The 21,609-nt window shown below is 40.7% G+C and overlaps 1 protein-coding gene and 1 pseudogene across 1 annotated transcript; both read left to right on the forward strand.

Moving 5' to 3' along the window:
* The first annotated feature begins 838 nt into the window (after positions 1-838).
* On the forward strand, positions 839-10,661 carry LOC140858824 (uncharacterized; annotated as a pseudogene).
* Positions 10,662-17,290: 6,629 nt separating this feature from the next.
* On the forward strand, positions 17,291-20,064 carry LOC140858367 (protein neprosin-like). Its single transcript, XM_073258754.1, has 7 exons — positions 17,291-17,464; positions 17,812-17,898; positions 18,010-18,258; positions 18,384-18,542; positions 18,668-18,721; positions 19,006-19,152; positions 19,702-20,064. The coding sequence occupies exons 1-7, from the start codon at positions 17,306-17,308 to the stop codon at positions 20,062-20,064; spliced, it is 1,218 nt and encodes a 405-aa protein (XP_073114855.1). The 5' UTR covers positions 17,291-17,305.
* The last annotated feature ends 1,545 nt before the right edge of the window (positions 20,065-21,609 follow it).

The following is a 21,609-nucleotide window of genomic DNA, read 5'->3' on the forward strand; positions in this document are numbered from 1 at the left end:
TGTCCCTCTCGTGCCGAAGCCGACGGACGGTTCGGGACTTCTTCTTGGTGTCATCCCAGGTCGACTGCAGCTCGGACTCCGAAGTCGCCAAGGCGCCCGTGAGTCGGGAGACCTCCTCTGTGAGTCGGGAGACCTCCCCCTCAAGCTGGCCCTCCCGGTTGACCGACTGCTGCAGCTGGTCGACCAGAATGACCCTGTCGGCTTCAGCGGCCGCGACCTTGTCTCTCCAAGCCGCGCGCAGATCACCGAATTTTCAATATCCGACCTCTAGTTCGGATATGTTGTAAATCAGCTGCACAAAACAAGACCGACCGTCAGAAGACCAAACTCACAGAAACAATAATGAAAACAAAGAAGAGAGAGACTCATCTGGATCATCATCGGGTAGAATGAAAATAGCATATCGGAGATCCGCTGATTCTTCATGGCCTCAATGTCGGTCGGGAGAAGGAGCGCCTGGCACAGCTTTCTGGCCAAGTCATAGTTGGCCAGGCCCGACACACCTTCGAGAAGTGGGAAGTCGGTCGACCCCCCACCACCGACCGACCTTCCTTCATCGTCGGACGCCATCGGGGCCTTCCCTCGGTCGGACATCCAGGCCCTGATGTCGGAGAAGGACAGGATACTTGAGCCCGACCGGGTATCCCCCGAAGGCGCGGCAGCAATGGGCGTGGGTTGCTCGAGCTCGCGCTTCTCCTCCCGAATGTCCTCCACCGACTGAACATCGGGCACGTTCTCGATCGATTCCTCGACCGTCCTTCTCTCGGGCGAGGCTGCACCCTCGCCCGACGGTCCCTCAGACGGGACTTCGACGAACACCGTCGGTGCTGACAGTGCGATGACGGGCTCCGCCTCTGACCCAGTCAGCTCGCTCGGTGGAGCTACTTGGGGCCTCTTGGGAGGCCGCGACAGCCCGGCCCCTTGTGCCGGCCTCTTCCATACGGCGTACTGCCGTACGTTGGCTGCCGTTAGTCTCGCCCTCGGTGGCATATCTGCAAACGACGACAGATGATCAGGACCATAAAGGAAAGGAAAGAAGAAAGGAGAAGGAAGGCGGAAAATGGACCTAAGCGAGGGATCGGGCTGAGACCGGCGTCGTACAGGGCCTGCTCGGTGACGAGCTCCCTCTGCTTCGGCACCAAAATATCTTTCAGACGGTAGAAGTCTTCCCGATCCTCGGCTTTCACCCGACTGTTCTCGTTCGGTTGGGTTCGGAGGTCCCCCCAACGGGCAGGGAACCCCCAAGGAATAGAAGAAGATATAAAAAAAAATTGGTTCTTCCATCCATGAATGGACGATGGAAGACCGGTGATAAAAGAAAGCCCCTTCCGAGGATTAAAGTACCACCATCCTCGGGCTTTAGGGTAGGATCGGAGGATGAAGAAGGCTCGGAAGAGGGAAATCCGAGGGTCAGTCGGTAAAAGCCGACACAGCAGAGCAAAACTGACTATTAGCCGAACCGAGTTCGGCACGAGTTGCACCGGGCATAGCCCGTAATAGTCAAGTACGTTCCGGACGAACTCCGGGATCGAAAAGCGAAGACCAGCCCGGAGGTCCTCAACGTAGAAAGCCACCTGGCCCTCAGGCGGGCTATTGACCCGACCATTGGCACCAGGGGCGAACAGCCGAAATTGCTCCGGGATGCAATATTGCTCCCGGAGCTGATCAACGTTCGGCCCCAAAAGTGAAGAAACCTCCACCTCCGGGGTCGACCGAGGGTCGTCAGTCGGGTCCCCCGACCGATCTCCTCTTGGAGATGTTCTAGCCATGAACCAGAACAGAAGATAAGAAGACCAAGGAGGAGCAGGAAGTGTACTGTGAGAAGGCAAGGAAGAAGACGATGAAGACGATGAAGGCCCTCAGAAGAAAAAGAGAGAACTCCTAAGAAGAAGGAAAATGGAGATGAGTACCTAGAACAGGGGACTACGCGGACAGAGTCTCGACGGTGAAGTGGGGGGGGTAGAAACCTGGATGTAGGTGATCTTGTATATATAGTACCCTCCGACGGTCGAGATGGAGGCACGACCAACGAGGAGCCCCCAGATCGCGTCACATGGCGACATCTGGACCATCTTTCAGCCCGACGGTTCGACGCACCTATCCTCAGATCAAGCCACGTCACCCCCATCCGCTCCAACAGACCCATCCTAATGGCCACCTGCCACGTGGCGAAGAGGCCGTGACATTTCGCATCCCCGAGGGGGCAACGAGAATGACGGTTTTCCTTCCCAACGAGACAGGACATCTGACACCGACAGGACATCTGACACCGACAGGACATCTGACACCGACAGGACACCGACAGGATATTTGACAAAGGACGTCTGACGCCAGTGAATCGCCCGACATTCATGAGGCGCCTGACGTCATATCAGCCCACGGTACGGTCGTCAGAATCGAAACTTAATACGGTGAGAATCCACTCTTTTCGCCCGACGCTGCCGCCCAAACAAAGACATTGGCCAGCGCACCACCCAACTCAGGAGTGGAGGGGGACAACTGTTGGGAAATACCGACCGACCCCACTCATGCTGACTCATCGTCAGGCCTATATGATCGATGCCTGACTCTGCCGACCGACCGACGGCTGCCGTTACCGACCGACTGAGGATACGTCGGTCGGGCAGACCTTCTCCTCTCTCCCGACTGGCTGCACTATGGAGTCCGATGCCCGACTCTTGCAACGTGCCCGACTGACTGTCGGAGGGGCACCAAGTTTCCACCCGACGCCCCTCAACTGACCGCCGACCTATGGTCGGTCGGCTCCTCCAGATGCCGTACGACTGTCGAAAACTGTCAGTCCTGACAACGACATGCGGCACTGCCGCCTAGGGGCATTATCCCACCTAAGGCATGGGTCAACCCTAGAGATTTGACAGCCCCACAGTGATTTGACACCCTCACGGTGACTCTGACAGTCCTCAGTGAGTTGACAATTCTTCAATTATCCGCGTCATTAATGACGGTGCCATACCATGCTCCACTATATATATCGGGGAAGGCAACAGTGCTAGAGGTCCATTCGAAACCCTTGAATTCCCTCCTCTCTAGCTCTCGCTCTCTCTCGTTGAGCTCCTTATTTTTTTTTCACTGTTGCCTAGTCTCCTCTCTGACTTGACCGTTGGAGGGTTCCCGCCGGAGTCACCTCCGGTCAGTGCGGATTTTCTTTTGCAGGCGCTCGTTCCTGACGACCAGACGACGAGAGGATTGGCCGCAACAAGTCTCAAACTTCTTTCTTGTTTCCTGTGCTTCTTCCTTCTTCCTTGTGCAATGGCTTTCATAAAACCATGGCTTGTGATTGTCCTCCATGACATCTTAGTTGCAATTTGCACGATAGGCTTATTTTTGTTCTATGGACTTTGGGTTTATTTGATTGGGTATGTCAGATTGTGGGATAATCTAATAATTTTTTAGAATCATTTATATGAGCAAATAATGGCTGAAAAAAATAAATTTAACATATTTCGTTGGAAAAAAAATTATTTTGAAAATAATATTAGAAAATTACTATATTCGATTAGAGATAATCTTATACAAAAATATTATCAAATTTTTAATAATATTTTTGAATAAACAATTCAAGTAATAATATCTTTGCCACTTTTGGCCACTTACAGTAACATTGCCAATATTAACTATTTCGAATATTGAAATATATTTATATGAATTAATAAATATTTTAAATTAACTAAATATATATTAAAAATATATTTGCTATTATAAAAAAATTAGTATGCTTTGGTTAATAAATAAATATATTAGTTATTAATAAATCCTATATTATATTTATTTATAATTAATAAATGATTGAAAACTATTTGTTAATAATTAATATTTATTAGTAAATATATTAATATATCCAAATAAATATTATTAATCAATATATTAATATATTTATAATATATTAATATTACATAAAATAATATAATTAATATTAATTATATAATATCATTAATATAATATAAGTGAGTACTTCCATCGAATAATTATAATTTCATATTACCTCCACTTGGTAATCTAGTGTAGAAAAGCAAATGCTACCCCTTGATGGTGTTTATTTTACTTTCTTTCTAAAAAAAAAAGATATAGGATCCACTATTTATTCTACCATCACTCATCTATTTTTCTATCAAATATGGTAATCTAATATAAGATTTATTTTTTAATACTAGATTACCTCCTACAAAATGGGTCTTTGATTAAATAACTTGTGATCTTAATAGAAGTCAAGATGGAAATGAGTGGAGGCAACGACAGTAAGAGATATAAGGAGGAAAAGAGGAGATCGATAGTATATATTTTTTTCAAGCTATAACCTTACTTCTACCACTTGAACTTAGACCACAAAATTATCGACCATGTTAAGGCCTAAGGGGTGGGGTGGAGGTGCGATTGAAGGAGACTACAACAACAAAAAAAAAGATGGAAAAAGAAATAGCTCGCAAGTAGTTGAACTCTTTTTTTTTTTTTGATAAGGTGAAGCACTCATATAAGTCTACTGTTAATACAACTAAAAAGATCAAAAAGTAAAATATCATAAAGCAGGCCTAGCATAGTCCACATGTCAGTCTAGAGAACCTCTCCAAAATGCTCCACAATGAAAGAGACAATCCAATTCAAGGTACTGTTCATCTTTCAATAATTATGCCTGATGCACAGAGAGGTGGCCCCTTGCAGCAGTCTAGATATATCACACAAAAGAAGATGGGTGGAGTCCACACTAAATACAGCCCACCATCATGAATGAGTCATCTCGATGATGAGACAATCACCTCTTAGGATGAGCCTTGCAAAGGCAAGCTAACCTAGGCATCTTGTAGCTCCACACTAGGTATATAGTCTCAAATAGATGGTTCCCATCTATAGCTACTAACCTCGGATCTAGTCTGTGAATCATAAATCTAGCTCCTGCTGTACTGTCAGTCACACTATCATTAAAGTTAACCTTAAGAAAGATTAGGGATGGGGGCTCTCAAATGATGAAAATCTTATAAATCATTTCAAGAGCTAAAAGAAAGCCCTAAAAATCTAATTCCTTGATGTCAAACCAATCGACGATAGGTGAATAATCTCAGCAGCCTGAGTCAGAGCTCTCTCCAAGATAAATCTCATAAAAAACCTCATCGACTCAAATACCAAGCTATTTTTGGATAATCAAAAATAATATGCAATATATGCAACATAGATACCAGAGAATCTGATAGTATCGATGATAGCATCGAGCGTCATGAACTCAAGAAAAGCATGAACAGGTGTATCTAACTAGGTAGCAACTGATAGGGGGTTGGGTGGCCTCCAGATTTGCCTAGCTCTTAGGCACGAGGGTAAAACATGCCCCACTATCTCCTCCTCCAATTTATAATACGGGCAGATAGCTAGGAGATTCATACCCTATCTCTCAATATAGATCTGGTGGGTAGACGATCCCAAGCAACTTTCTATATAAACAAATTAACTCTCTAGTGTACTTCAAGCATCTAAATCCAAACGCCATCCAGTCGCCTGGATAGCTCCCTCCTATACATGCTATAGAGATCTCTAACCACCACTCTCGGCCCACAAGATCTCCACACCCTCACATCACAGCTTCCAAGAATAACAATCGCTAAGGAGAACACCTTCTCGGCCAACTTATCACCAAAAATTGGGCCACTAGCACAGTACTTCAACCTGTACCCTTAGGTTGAAATAGATCACAAATTCTCATGGATTCTTCTACCTCAATATTGACAAAATTTGACCATAGGCTTAAAAGGAGGTCAAAGAACCATGGGTCATGTAGAAAGTCTGCAATTCATCCATCCCCCACCTACCATCCAGCTTGAGCTATCATCTCTGGGCATGAGAATAAATCTTCCTCTATAGAAAGGAGCTACTCTGGCTTGTTCGGATATCTACACTTGTGGTCGACAAGCCATACTTGGCCACCATCATCATGCTTCAGAGAATATCCGAATATAAGAGGAATTTGGCAGCATATTTTACGATTAGGGATCACACCTCATGACCAACAACTGGATGTCAAATCTTTAGGATTCTATCAATGGAAAGTATGAAAAATCTTTGAGATTCTACTACCCATCTATAAATCCTTCTTATTTCATCAAAATCAGGATGTTGCATCCGGTCACTCCTCTATGGCCTTCCTTCCACTTTGGGATATTTAAGAGTCACGAGATGTCAAGCTCTTGAGACCTCATCAGGGAGCACCTCATTCAGGGAAGACAGCTAGAATTAACTTAAAGCAAATTTCTGAAAGTAAGATCAGAAAAAAATTGTGAAGCTTTGATTATTTAAAAGAATCATCTTCAGTATGGCACGTGTCTCTTTGCCTGGTGAGCTTTGTTGTTATAGTTTGTGGAGGATGTCATATGCTCTAATTCTAGAGCACTGTAACTAGTGTTGGAAAATTTTTTAATAAACTTCGTGATAGAAGTTGATGGATCATATGTTTCTCGTTCCTAATGCATGCATAATGTTGCGTGTTTGACGGCCCGATCCACTTGACCAGCCGGACCTGAGCTTGTCCCAACCACGAAGACAGGGAGTCTTCTTTCCTGCCGAAGACTCTGGTTAGGATCGGAGTCCTAGAGCTACTGGACTCTTATGGAACGCTAGAGCTGGACTCCTCCCCACCCCTTCATGACTCTCCACCGCCAAGAACAACACTTCTTTCCCTTCATTTTCTCATTGGAGCTCGACGCATCAAATCGCTATGCCTGTCGGAACTGCAGGATTAGAGCCTCGCCGCATAAATGACTATACTTTATCTGCCCTCCTGTTGGATCGTTATAGAATAAACGTGGTGCGGACACCAGAGCCATCAAAAATCGACAACATAATTTAAGTTCGATTTGGATCGAAGAAGCCTCATTAAATTGATTCTACTTCAGTTATTTATTTTCAGTCAATAAATTTTAATGCATTTGGCTTTGGGTCCATAGGGCCATACTTGGATTTGTCCACGTCACCTTTGGAGCCACCACTCTCCACATGCCAAGAGAAGAAATATGCATGCCAACATTTGCCGTGCTCATGCCAAGTTGTGTCAAGCATCAAGCATCCACATGGAGTTCTATTTCTTCCTTAGAATTTCTTAAGAGTTCTTGGCTACTTACTTATTTTGTTGAAGGCTGATTTCTTTCCTATGGTAGATTATAATGCTTTACTTTTTTGTGGAGGGTTGATTTCTTCCTTGTAAAGATAAGAGATTCCTAAACAAACAGGACCCTGAGAGTCCTATATAAATCCTTGTATCTTTCATGAAAAAAATAATGAATGATTTTACAAACTCCACAAATACTTGTATCAATCGCTCCGAGAGGGAGAGGGTGTGAGATCCAAAATCGCCCCACAAGGAGAGGGTGTGAGGCTCACTTTCTATCCTATTTCTTCTACTTAAGATTCAGTGTTCCTACGACTCTGATCGACTCCACCATCTACCCACGCAAGCTTATTCCGTCAAGAGAAGATCTGTCTCCTCCAGAATTTTCATCTGTCGTGCTAAGAGAAGGAGTGATTTCTTATTCTACAGATCATATGCTGTCAAGGACCTTCGTTCCTTAACAGTTGATCTTTGATTTTTTTTTTAATCCGATGTTGGTAAAGACCTAGTTCTTTATCGATGGATCTGTTTGGTTAAAAGATTAAGAGTCATAATCAGAGTAGTTTCTTAACTACCATGATCCAGATTCTTATCATCTTCTTGAATTTTCTCACGGGTTTAATGTTTTATTTTCTCTCGTTCCATTCTTCTTTTTTTTTTGTATTTACTCGTGAGCATGTTTAATTTCTGCTTTTTGTTTATGAAATTTTCTATTACTAATTGTTTACTTCTCGAATGGCATTCGTCTGTATCATTTAGATTAATCTCGCTTTAGTCTCGTATCAATCAATCACGCCTCCTGAGCAGAGTATAGATAATTATACTGTCTGTCCTGAGAATAATGAGCCCCTGGTCGGACGTGATTTGTTGTTGATGAATCGAAGAGAGCTTGATTATTAAGATTGATTTTCTTTTTTAGAATTGTCCCGCATCAATTTGGTATCAGAGCAGGTTGATTAAGGCTTTAGTTTAAATTCAGCAATTTAAATTTTCGCAAGTTAAATTTTTGCACTCTAAATTTCGTACTTTACTTTCAAACATTTTAATTTTTATTGTACATTATTTCTGCATCTTAGAGTTGCATGACCACTAGATCAAGTACCTGGTACCAACATCCTACTTCCCCATCCAACACCAATATGGATCCCAATATAGCAGCCATCATTAATGCTCTGACTGAAAAGTTTGATGATATGAAAAATTTTATGAAAGTCATGGATGAGAGAATAGTGGTATTAGAAGAAGCTAGGCAGAAACAACCTGAACCTGAGTCTCCCCGACTACCTATAGGACAAAGAGGTAGGAATCTAGAACTTGATCGACCTATAGAGGCACGCCCGCACCATAACCAGTTCGATCAAGATGAGCATATTCTTAGGAATGTGAAAGTCGAAGTTTCAAGTTTTGATAGTTGTCTAGATCCGAGAGAGTACCTAGATTGGGAATCAGGTATGGACCACTATTTTGGATGGTACGAAATATCTGAAGTAAGGAGAGTTAGGTTTGCTAGGATGAAATTGGTGAGGCAAGTCCGACTTTATTGAGAAAGTGTTGAGCGTCTTCTTAATCAGAGAAGACAAGATCTGATAGAAACCTGGGATGAGATGAAAGAAAAACTCAGAGAGAAGTACCTCCCCACCTCTTACCAACAAAGACTTTTAGATCAATGGCAGAGGCTTACTCAAGGGAATAGATCAGTCACCGAGTATATCACGAGATTTGATGAATACCTCATGAGATGTGGAGTAGCCGAAGATAGAGTTGTTACCTTATCTAGATTTAGAGCTGGATTACGAGAGGATATTCAGCGTGAGCTCTTTCTGCGAGAGGTAACCACGTTGGAACAAGCTTATCAACTTGCCTTAGATTTTGAAAGATTTTCTAGATATTCGACTTTCCGTCGTCCTGAACCCAACCGAGTAACCCCTTCTGGATCGAGACCTAATATTAATTAAAATCCTAGTAACGGATCTCCACTTACAAATCCTATTGGGAGAAAAGAAGATAAAGGAAAAAGAGCTATAGGAGAGTTATCAAAAGGAAGTAGTTCTCGATCTCATTGCTTCAAGTGCCATGGTTACGGTCACTTTGCTGCACAATGCCCCAACCGATCATTATTCGTAGAAGAATTAGAAGGAGAAACTCTAGAAAATATTGAGGAGAAAGTTTATGAAGCTGATCCAGATTTAGCCAAGCAATTTGAGAGTACTGAGGACATCCTAGGTTATGCCACACCTGAGTCAGACCTTAGGCTTGGAGTCGTTAGGTATGTCCTAGCCCAAACTAAGAAAAGTGAAGACTGGTGTAGGACCTCTATTTTTCATACCTTCATAAAATTTGACGATAAAATTTGTAAGGTGATCATTGATAGCGGTAGCTGTATCAACGCCATCTCCACCGATACGTTTAAGCGATTAGGATTAACTCCTGTAGATCATCCCAGTCCATACCGTGTGTCTTGGATTGATTCCTCCTCTATTCCCATTAAATTTAGATGTCGTGTGTCCATCCAGCTTCATTCCTATCAGGATCATGTATGGTGCGATGTCTTATCCATGGAAGTCGGAAGTATCATATTAGATCAGCCTTGGCTATTCGATAATGATGTTACGATTTATGATCGTACCAACTCCTGTAGCTTTACTCATCAGGGTAAGAAGATCACGATTAATCCTTCCCCACCTAAGGCTACTAATAGAAAGATAGGCGATGGACCAAAAAAAAATCTTAAGAAAAAAAGCCTCAATCTGATAGGTGCTAAAGAATTAGAGACGATCATGAGTGAAGAATCACCAGTTTGGATGCTTGTTGCTAGAGAAGTTCGTGAGGATTCTAAGGTGGATTATCCTAAGGAAGTAGCTAGCCTTCTTACTGAGTTTCATGATATCTTTCCTGAGGATCTTCCAGATTACTTACCGCCTATGAGAAATATTCAACATGCCATTGATTTAGTTCCTGGATCTACCCTACCCAACTTGCCCCACTATAGGTTGAACCCTAATGAGTATGCCGAGCTACAAAGACAAGTTGGAGAGCTGATAAAAAAAGAATTTGTGAGGGAGGATTTGAGTCCTTGCGCGGTTCCTGCACTACTGACTCCAAAGAAGGATGGTACATGGAGGATGTGCATAGATAGCCGTGCCATTAATAAGATCACCATTAAGTACCGCTTTTCCATCCTTAGGTTAGATGACATGTTAGATATGATGGCCGGATCCACTATCTTTTCTAAGATCGATCTTAAGAGTGGTTACCATCAAGTAAGGATTAGATCGGGAGATGAGTGAAAAACTGCTTTCAAGATAAAAAATGGTTTATATGAGTGGATGGTGATGCCATTTGGATTATCTAATGCCCCTAGTACCTTCATAAGGTTGATGACCCAAGCACTATGATCATTTATAGGAGTATTTGTAGTCGTATATTTTGATGACATTTTGATCTATAGTCGAACTAGGGAAGACCATTTAGATCACCTTCAAAGAGTGTGTCAAGTTCTTAAAACAGAAAGCTTGTATGCTAATCCTAAGAAGTGCGCTTTTATGACAGACCATATCATCTTTTTAGATTTTGTTGTTATCCCCAATGGTGTATCTGCTGATCCTGAAAAGATTAGAGCAATAGTTGAGTGGCCGGTGCTCAAGAGTGTGCATGACATGCGGAGTTTTCATGGATTAGCAACCTTTTATCGTAGGTTCATAAAAGGGTTTAGCACCATAGTCGCTCCCATCACTGACTGCATTAGAAAAAAAAATTTTGAATGGACTAGGGCAGCCAATAGAGCCTTTCTAGACATTAAGGACAAGATGACTCATGCCCCAATCTTACGCCTCCCTGATTTTTCTAAGATTTTTGAAGTAGCGTGCGATGCGTCAGGAGTTGGGATTGGTGGTGTCCTTAGTCAAGAAGGTCATCCGGTAGCATACTTTAGCGAGAAACTTAACGATTCTAAACTCAAGTATTCTACCTATGATAAGGAGTTTTATACGGTAATTCAAACTTTAAGATATTGGAGGCATTACCTACTACCGTAAGAATTTATTTTGTACTCTGACCATGAGGTCCTTAGATTCCTGAATTCTCAAAAAAAATTGAATCATAGACACGATAGGTGGGTCGAGTTTTTGCAAGCCTATACTTTTGTTTTGAAACACCGTGTAGGTGTAGAGAATCATGCTGCTGATGTCCTGAGTCGTCGTCATACTTTGTTGTCCACCGTTAGTATAGAAGTTGTTGGTTTTGATAAGGTTAAAAAAAATTATGAGGAGTGTCCAAATTTTGGTGACATACTTACTGCTTTACGTAAGGGGCCATCTAGAGAACGTAGTGAATATACCCTTCAGGATGGTTACCTATTAAGAGAAACTAGGCTGTGTATCCTCCGTACATCTTTAAGAGATTTTTTAGTTTAGAAATTACATGCTGGAGGATTAGCTGGACACTTTGGTAGGAATAAAACTATAGAGTTGGTAGAAGCCCAGTTCTTTTGGCCAAGCTTGAAAAGAGATGTCGCCCTAATTGTTGCCCAATGTAGAACATGTGCCGTGGCCAAGTAGAGAAAATAAAACACCGGCTTATATACACCCTTACCTATACCAGACTGTCCTTGGCAAGATGTTAGTATGGATTTTGTTTTGGGATTACCTAGGACAGCTAGGAAGCATGATTCTATTCTAGTGGTTGTAGATAGATTTTCAAAAATGGCCCATTTCTTGCCTTGTTGCCAAACGTCTGATGCGTCGAAAGTTGCAAGGATATACTTTGATGAGATTGTTAGACTACATGGATTGCCTAAAACTATTGTTTCTGATAGGGATGTTAGATTTATGAGCTACTTTTGAAAAATCCTATGGCATCTTTTAGGCACAAAACTAAAGTTTTCTTCTGCCTATCATCCGCAAACAGACGGTCAGACCGAAGTGGTTAATAGGAGTCTTGGAAATCTTTTGCGTTGCTTGATTGGGGAACATATGGGTAACTGGGATCTTTTGCTGCCCCGAGCCGAATTTGCATATAATAGCTCTGTTAATAGGTCCATTGGCATGAGTCCTTTTGAAGTAGTTCATGGATATCAATCTAGAAAACTAATAGACCTCATCCCACTATCCATGCATGCTAGGATTTTCGAATCTGCAGAGTCATTTGCACAGCATGTCAAGAGTCTGCATAAAGAGATTAGTAAAAAAATTAGTATGAGTAATAAAGTTTATAAACAGAATGCAGATTCTCATCGACGTGTTCAAGAGTTTGCAGAGGGAGACTATGTGATGGTTCGATTGAGGCCTGAACGGTTTCCCTCCGAAATCGTGAAGAAGTTACATGCCCGAGGAGCAGGTCCGTTTAAGATCTTAAAAAAAATCGGATCAAATGCGTATGTTGTGGACCTACCTTCTGATTTTGAAATTAGCTCTACTTTTAGCATTACAGATCTTGTCGCCTATAAAAAACTAACTCGAATACCTAGTGAGCCATTTGAGCCTGAACCAACCTTTGAGAGCGAACCTATCCCTGAGTGTCCACCAGCCAAAATGTCAGCAAAACACGATCAGATTAAGAGAATTTTGGATGAGCAGATCCTTTCCATCCGGAGTCGAGGCTATCAGCGGTATCTGGTCAGATGGTGAGGTCGACCGAAGTCTGAAGATACCTGAATCACTCGAGAAGAGCTGCAACGCATTGATCCCGATCTACTTGAGCATCACCAGAGCGGAATCGATCCACACTCGACAGGGTCGAGTTTTTTCTACCCCGGGAGAATTGGTGCGGACACCAGAGCCATCAAAAATTGACAACATAATTTAAGTTCGATTTGGATCGAAGAAGGCTCATTAACTTGATTCTACTTCAGTTATTTATTTTCAGTCAATAAATTTTAATGCATTTGGCTTTGGGTCCATAGGACCATACTTGGATTTGTCCACGTCACCTTTGGAGCCACCACTCTCCACATGCCAAGAGAAGAAATATGCATGCCAGTATGTGCCGTGCTCATGCCAAGTTGTGTCAAGTATCAAGCACCCACATGGAGTTTCATTTCTTCCTTAAAATTTCTTAAGAGTTCTTGGCTACTTACTTATTTTGTTGAAGGCTGATTTCTTTCCTATGGTAGATTATAATGCTTTACTTTTTTGTGGAGAGTTGATTTCTTCCTTGTAAAGATAAGAGATTCCTAAATAAACAGGACCCTGAGAGTCCTATATAAATCCTTGTATCTTTTATGAAAAAAATAATGAATGATTTTACAAACTCCACAAATACTTGTGTCAATCGCTCCGAGAGGGAGAGGGTGTGAGACCCAAAATCGTCCCACAAGGAGAGGGTGTGAGGCCCACTTTCTATCATATTCCTTTTACTTAAGATTCAGTAATCCTGCGACTCTGATCGACTCCACCATCTACCCACGCAAGCCTATTCCGTCAAGAGAAGATCTATCTCCTCCAGAATTTTCATCTGTCGTGCCGAGAGAAGGAATGATTTCTTATTCTACAGATCATATGCTGTCAAGGACCTTCGTTCCTTAACAGTTGATCTTTGATTTTTTTTTTAATCCGATGTTGGTAAAGACCTAGTTCTTTATCGATGGATCTGTTTGGTTAAAAGATTAAGAGCCCTAATCAGAGTACTTTCTTAACTACCACGATCCAGATTCTTATCATCTTCTTGGATTTTCTCACGGATTTAATATTTTATTTTCTCTCATTCCATTCTTATTTCTTTTTTTTGCATTTACTCATGAGTATGTTTAATTTCTGCTATCTGTTTATGAAATTTTCTATTACTAATTGTTTACTGATCTCTCGAATGGCATTCGTCTGTATCATTTAGATTGATCTCGCTTTAGTCTCGTATCAATCAATCACGCCTCTTGAGCAGAGTATAGGCAACTATACTGTCTGTCCTGAGAATAATGAGCCCCTGGCCGGACGTGATTTGTTGTTGATGAACAGAAGAGAGCTTGATTATTAAGATTGATTTTCTTTTTTAGAATTGTCCCGCATCAAATTTTATCTGCTAAAAGAGAACATATTTAATTTGAAAGTCAAGATAAGTCCATAAGGTGGGCAAGATTAGCCCTCAATAAATGCTTTCTTGATGTATATGATTTGGATGCATGTTGGTTAAGCCCATAGTTTGAGGATGTATTTGATTAGAGGGAGTAAGGCTTTAGAACAAGAATGGAAATGAGTGATTCCCACTTAAAGCAATTTGGTTGAGGAAAATCTTATTCTATTTTCATTTTAGAACGGAATGAGAAAGATATAATCTTGTAATTCAATTCCAACTCTCTTCTCAATATTCAAATTCTATTCTATCAAATTTATTTTTAAAAAATTACCTTTTCAAAATTATATCTTTGTTCAATTGATTTTCCAAATATTTACTTAAAAATATTTCAATTTCAATTTTAGCTATGAATCTAATATGTTGGGGAATATAATCTTTTCGATTTCTATTTTAATCTATTTTGATTTTAATTTCATTCATAAACCAAATATATCTTAAAAACAATAGCAACAAAAAAAAAAAAGAAAAAAAATCTTGCCGATTATCAGAGCCAACCTGCTCGGCCATATTTTGTCGAGCAACATATCTAAATATCTCATATTATTTCTCCAAGCGGACGTGTTGCTCCATAGAATTGTCTTGATGATGTCCATGTTCGTTTGGAAAAAAAAAAGAAGTAACAGATAGGTGACATGGGCCGCTAGATATATAATGTGAGAAATACTTTATACACCCCGCACAGTAAAATAAAATTGACATGCCGTGCCATCTCATTGGATCACGTAATCCTCACTTTTCAATGCTCATTAAATGCTTGTAGTTCTATTTTTTTATTTAAAATTTTGAATGATGAAAATATCTCTTTTTTTTAAAAAAATTATGACATCCCGTGGTATTGTTATGACATTCCATAGTCTATTATAGCATCCTAAAGACATATTATGATTTTCTGAAAATAAAGAATCATAAAAGAGAAAAATATTTTTATTATTAAAAATTTTATAATTTTTTATTTTCAAAAAATCATAATATGTCTTCATGATATCATAACATGCCACGAAATATCATAACAATATCATGAGATGTAATAATTTTTTCAAAATAGAGGACTTTTGCCATTCAAAATTTCAAATCAAAAAATAAAACTAATATATTTAATTCACAAAATTGATATATTTAATTTATATTGAAAAATATGATTATGTGATCCAATGAAAAAGAGTGATGCACTATTATTGCACCGTATAATAGTGCACCGCATGCGGTGCACAAAGAATTACCCTATCTGCTGCTATTTGGATCCGGCGTTGCTTTGAAATGCCAATGGCTGGTAAGTGACATCATCAATAGTTACCGGTTAGAAATGGATTGCTAGGTATGATATGTTATGTGCATTGAAATTGGTGACTTTTGTTGGCACGATCATCCAAACTATTTACCGGCGGGGCAACTTTTTGGCAAGCGAGTGGAGCCACCCTACCATGGAATAATTTTACGGGTTCATGTTTCTCATAAATCGATCTTAGAGATTCTATCAAATTCTTAAATTTATCCGTGACAAAGCCGTCCAAACTGATCAAATAAACGTAGAGAGTGTACTGGCAAATCTGAAAAGTTCAAAATTTTTTTTAAAATTTTTATCAGATCCGTAAACCAATTCATGAGATGTCTAAATTGACCGAGTAATCATGATAAATATGCAGTAAATGTAAAAGATTTGAAAAATCTCGATGATTTTATCGGTGGAAAATTTGAAAATTTTTTTAAATTTTACTTTCCATCTGTAAATCCTTCTTATTTCATCAGAATCAATATATTGCGTCCAGTTACTCCTCTGTGCCCTTCTTTCCACTTTGGGATATGTAAGAGTCACGTGATATCGAGCTATTGAGACTTCATCAGAGAGAACCTCATTCAGGAAAGATAAGTGGACTTAAAAAGCAATTTTCTTCAAGTAATATCAGAAGAAATTTTTGTGAAGCTCCGGCTATTTAAAAAAAAAAAATCATCTTCAGCATTGTTGTTACAGTTGGTGGAGGATGTCAAACGCTAACTCTAATTCTAGAAACTGTAAGCAGTGTAGGAAAAAAATTTCAGGAAACTTTCTCATCACGTAAGTTGATGGATCATATATTTCACGTTCGCAATGCATGCATAATGCTAGTGTTCCCAACCACTAAGCCCGCGCGTGACCAGAAACGGAAGGCTTTCTTCTTTCCCTCCGAAGACTCCGGCAAGGATCGGAGTCCTAGGGCCGCCGGACTTTTGCAGAATCTTAGAGCTGGACTCTTCTATAAGAAGACCTCCCCACCCCTCCATGACTCTCCACCACCAAAAACAATCCTTATTTCCCTCTCGTTTTCTTGTAGGAGTTCAACGCCTCCCCGCCGGAACTCTGGGATACCACGCTCGGGTAGCCAAGGTAAAGCTTGGCCTTATTCTCATTGCTCTCCTTACCCTGGAACCATTATTTTCGGCGTCGATTTCGCTGGAAATCAAGTTGAAAGCCACCTCCCCTGTTTTTCCTATCGCTTTTCCCGCTTTTCCGACGATCGCCGCGGCTTTTATTCTTTGTGGATCCCTCGGCCGAGTTCCCCATGGTCACCTGATGACCAGAGAGTGGAGTGATTTCCGCGATCAATGCTCAAAGCATAAAGAAATCCCTGTTTTTGGCCGTTTTTATCGTTGTTTTTGCCAGCCGGTCGCCGATGCCGGGTGCCATCAGTCGCTGGGCACCGCTGCCTGTCGCTGACCCTCCGGCATTGCTCACCACGACCACAGCTGCGGTCCACCTTTCTTCCCCTGTTTTGCCTACCAGTGAAGGGAAAAACAAAAAAAATCCTCATAGGCCACGTACTCATCTGACTGAATCTATCATCGGTTAAATATGCATGTTGTTGCTGACATAAATAACGAATGGCTGCGTAACATATGCCAAAAACACACCACAGCTTATAGGTTATGTTGGGCTAAACTTGATTGTGTTGCTAAGAGAATTCATATATTTTAATTAATTGGGGGAATAATTGATGCATGATGATCAGATATGCTCAACAATCCATATCCTTTTGGGAAAATTGTAACATAAGATATACTTAATTAATATAAGATATACTTTGACAAGAAATTTTGATTTATATATTGGATGGTATATTTATTTTATTTTTTTTTTAAAAAGGTTAAAGGAAAGGGCCAATGAAAGCACATGTTAGTATGAGCCATGGCTCACCAGCACTGTTGCTGGTGATGATTTTCTTATGCTGCATTGAGTCCATGGTGCAAGCCACAACATCACAATTGGAGGTGCGGCAGCTTCTAAAGCGATTGAATAAGCCTGCCATCAAGACCATTAAGGTTTGCTATTCTACTATTCTCTTATTTATTCTTTTCTTTATTTTTTTTTTGGTTTTCTAGATTTAAAAAGATATTTTTTGTTCATTTCGAGAGAGTTCTGACAAGATTTTTTGAATTGTTTTTCAATAAAAATTAATTTTCAAAGTATTTATTTATTTAAAGGAGAGAAGAAAGCCATGCAGATAATATTCTATATTGTATACAGATATAGTTTATGTGTTTAAGTTTTATTCTTTTCGTTCAGTGCATTCTAGACTTTGTGGTTATTTTTGGCATTTTTCACTCTAATGCTTCTTGCTTTGTTGTTTCATTTGTTCTAATGTTTACTTAAAAAAAAAAAAAAAAAGAGCCCGGATGGGGATATCATAGACTGTGTCCATATCTATCATCAGCCAGCCTTTGATCATCCTTTACTCAAAAACCATACTGTCCAGGTGTGCTCTTTTTCCTCCTCATTGCCTCCTTTTTCCAATTCTTCCTCGATCACGTAGTGTTTGCACCTGGTGGTCTCTTTACTTTGTCTTCATTTTGCTCAAAATCTTCAGATGAGGCCAAGTATCCCCCCATCAGGCCTACACGGTGAGAATGAGGTAGCATCAAATATGGAAACAAGCTCCATACATCAGCTTTGGCGTCAAAATGGGTGGTGCCCCGAGAACACCATCCCTATTAAGAGGACCAAAAAAGATGATGTGCTGAGAGCCAGCTCTGTCGAAAGATATGGGAAGAAGAGCCACAGGACCATCCCAAATCCCATTTCTTCATATATGCAAGAGATTGTCCAAGGACATGAGGTATATAGTTTTGAAAATATATGGAAAGGGTTAGCTCTGGAACAAAGTGTCTCTTACTTTTCCATTTCTTTCCTATGCTCCTTTGTCTTTCTCATTGGTGTTTGTTGGTGGGTCTTCTTGAGTAGCATGCTCTTGTTTATGCACAAGGAGGTTTCTACTATGGGGCAAAGGCAATCATGAATGTGTGGAACCCAAAAGTGGAACAAAATGAGTTCAGTCTGTCTCAGCTTTGGGTTATGGGTGGTCCTGATAAACTATTAGACTCCGTCGAAGCTGGCTGGCACGTATGTTATTGTTTCAATTTCAAATAAATAGAAATAGTTTTAGTGACAGGAAACTCTGAAAGTCCTCTTTTCATGCGTTAACTAACTTCTGCTGGTTACTCTTTGTTGTGGGAAAAAAAAAACAGGTCTATCCAAATCTGCATGACGATAAGAAAACAAGACTATTTACTTACTGGACTGTAAGTTAATATTCCTTTGTCTCTCGTCCTCTATATGTTGCTTCTATTAGCTTCTTCTTTCCTCATGTTCTTTTACATTGTCTTCCACGAGTTTGTTTAAATAGATTTGTCTTATCAAATAAATAAAAGGGAATTGGATTGTTCATTATTTTGAGTTTTTCTGTTTTTTATGGTCAATTATATGAAATAGATGAGGTGCCACACATATTCTTCGTTTCCATAGATGACACGGCAAAAATTATAAAAATTGGGTGGTGTCTAATATTTTACTATGAAAATTTCAGCAAGATGGGTATCAATCAACAGGCTGCTACAACCTAATTTGCCCTGGGTTCATTCAAGTCAGCAAAGAGGTAGCATTGGGTGCCGCCATCGAGCCCGTTTCTACTTACGGTGGACCCCAATATGAAATCACTCTACAAGTTTGGAAGGTAAAATAAAAAATGCATGTGATTTTTGTTTCTCATCCTAACTCGTAAGCTCTTGGTGTAGCAAAACAATATAAGAGTCATATTTAATTAGTCTTTCACTTTTCTTTTCCACCCTGTAATTTATTGCGAGATAAGGGGTGGATTTGCAGTGTCCTTTCTATGGCCACTTGAGGGTGGGGTCCCAGCAGTGTTTAGATGCCATCTTATGAATTGCATGCATGCAGCAAAGGGCTTACGTTGGCTTTGGCTTATCTCCTTTTTCTCTTCCTGTGGCTGTGTGAAAACATATTTTGTTCCCTTCAGCTCCTTGCCCATTTGACGTGCCATGTGCTGAGATTCCTATTTTAATCCTCCGTATGAATTCTTCCATTGGCTGTCTCTGTTTTTCCGATGTAGTGTCAGCATGCAGACTAGTCCGAGCATTAGCCTTAAAACGAAATCTGTGATCATTTCATTCTTTCCATACTTTCCAGCAAACTGCAGATTACTTTTTCATTTTTCATGTATAAGTAATAATAAATATTCATATGGGTTTTATTTTTTGAGCAGGATCCAAAAACTGGGAATTGGTGGGTGCAGTATGAGAATCTATCTCCATTGGGCTACTGGCCTGCATCCTTATTCCCTTATTTGACAAATGGTAGCTCCCTAGTAGAATGGGGAGGAGAGGTGGTGAACTATAATTTCAGTGGTCAGCACACCACCACAGAGATGGGCAGTGGCCATTTCCCTGGGGAAGGTTCTGGCAAAGCGAGCTACGTCAGAAACATCCAAATAGTTGACCAGTCCAACAATCTTCAAGCTCCTCAAGGAATTGAAACTTTCAATACAAGACCCACCTGTTATAATTTAAGCCATGCCGACAATTATATCTATTTCGGGGGTCCTGGTAAAAATCCCAATTGTCTATAAAATGTCTCAACCTTTTGGCCTGTTGGGAAAAATAACCACCATGAAAAAATGTTTTCAAAAAAAATAACCATGAACAGTCAATGCATAATGAAAATAAATGGTTTTCTTTACGGGCTCTGTTCACTACAACACATTTGGTTTTAGTGGTAGACGAAATGCCACGGTTTTGTAATTTTTGCTGCCATTGCACTTCTCCTCCCCGGCAAAAGAGGTTAAGTATCCTGATGTAGAGGTCTTTGAATCAATATCATTAGCGATGCATGTTAGCATCCATTTATCCATCTGACTTAGGTTTATCATCATCGAAACAAAGGGACATAACCCGGAAGTGCTACTGGGATATCTAAGAATATATTTCACAATTAACTCATATATGTTGTTTGCCAAGATTCAAGAGAAACAGACTGTAACACTTGGCCCAATTGGGCCCTTAATCAAGCCCATATGCGAAAAAAAAGAAAAAAAAAATGGAAGAAGACTCTCGTTGGAGTCTTCTTCTTTTTCCCCACGTCCGATCAGGAGGAGGACTCTCAGGGCTAGTAAAAACCCTAGGAAGACCTCTATAAAATCCTCCTTCCATTCCCTATGGCATCGGATCTCTCCTCTTATTTTTCTTAAATTTTTTCGTTGAAGCCGCAGATGTCCTCATCGTGTTCGTCTCAAATCCCGATTGGAGACCTCACCGGAGTCGGAGGTAAGCTCCGACCCTCCTTCCTCTCTTCCTTCCCCTCCTTTCCATGGCTTTGTGCACTCTCATCAGCCGTCGGGATCGTCAGAAAATCTATGAAAATGTGAACCCCTGTTTTGCTCTGTTCGGTCGGACCATCTTCCTCCTTTTTTTCGGCCACCGGCATCGTCGTTTGCGGCGTATCACCCCTAGGATAGGGTCACCGGCCAATGACCGAAAAACAAAAGAAAAAGGGGCGGCACCCTATTTTTCTGACTTTTTCTTGATTTCTCGCCGGCCGAACTTTGCCGCCAGCCATCCTTTGCCCCACCACCGTCGACCGCCACTGCCGGACCTTCGACTGTGCCACCGTGCCTCACCGGAGCATAAGCGACCCCTTTTTCCCCCTCTCATGTCCCTCTCTGTTCGGCCAGGAAAACAGAGAAAGAAGAGAAAAGAAGGAAGAAGGAGAAAGAAAAAGAAAAAGAAAAGAAAAAAAAAGAAAAAAATAATAATAAGAAAAAGTTTTCTCTCTCTTTCCTCTCTCCTCTCTCTATCTTCTCTCTCCATCTTCTTTCTCTATTTTCTCTCTAGACCTTTTCTCTCTCTTTATGGATTTTGTCTCTTTAGGATTTTTCTCTCTCTAATTGCATCACGGATCCTAGGATAAACTTGAGATGAAAATAAAATGACCTGAGATTGCTTCGAAATTCATACATAGATTGGATCCCAGTCTGATCCTTATTCGTAATTTATAACATCGATCATAGTTAATCCATATTGAGTTATCCTGATATGATCTTTGATGATCTCGACTATGATTGTTTCATCTAATGAATACGAAGATTCTCTCTCTACTTTCTCTCTCTACTTTCTTT

Source organism: Elaeis guineensis, chromosome 6 (assembly GCF_000442705.2).
Source record: "Elaeis guineensis isolate ETL-2024a chromosome 6, EG11, whole genome shotgun sequence".
Taxonomy (NCBI): domain Eukaryota; kingdom Viridiplantae; phylum Streptophyta; class Magnoliopsida; order Arecales; family Arecaceae; genus Elaeis; species Elaeis guineensis.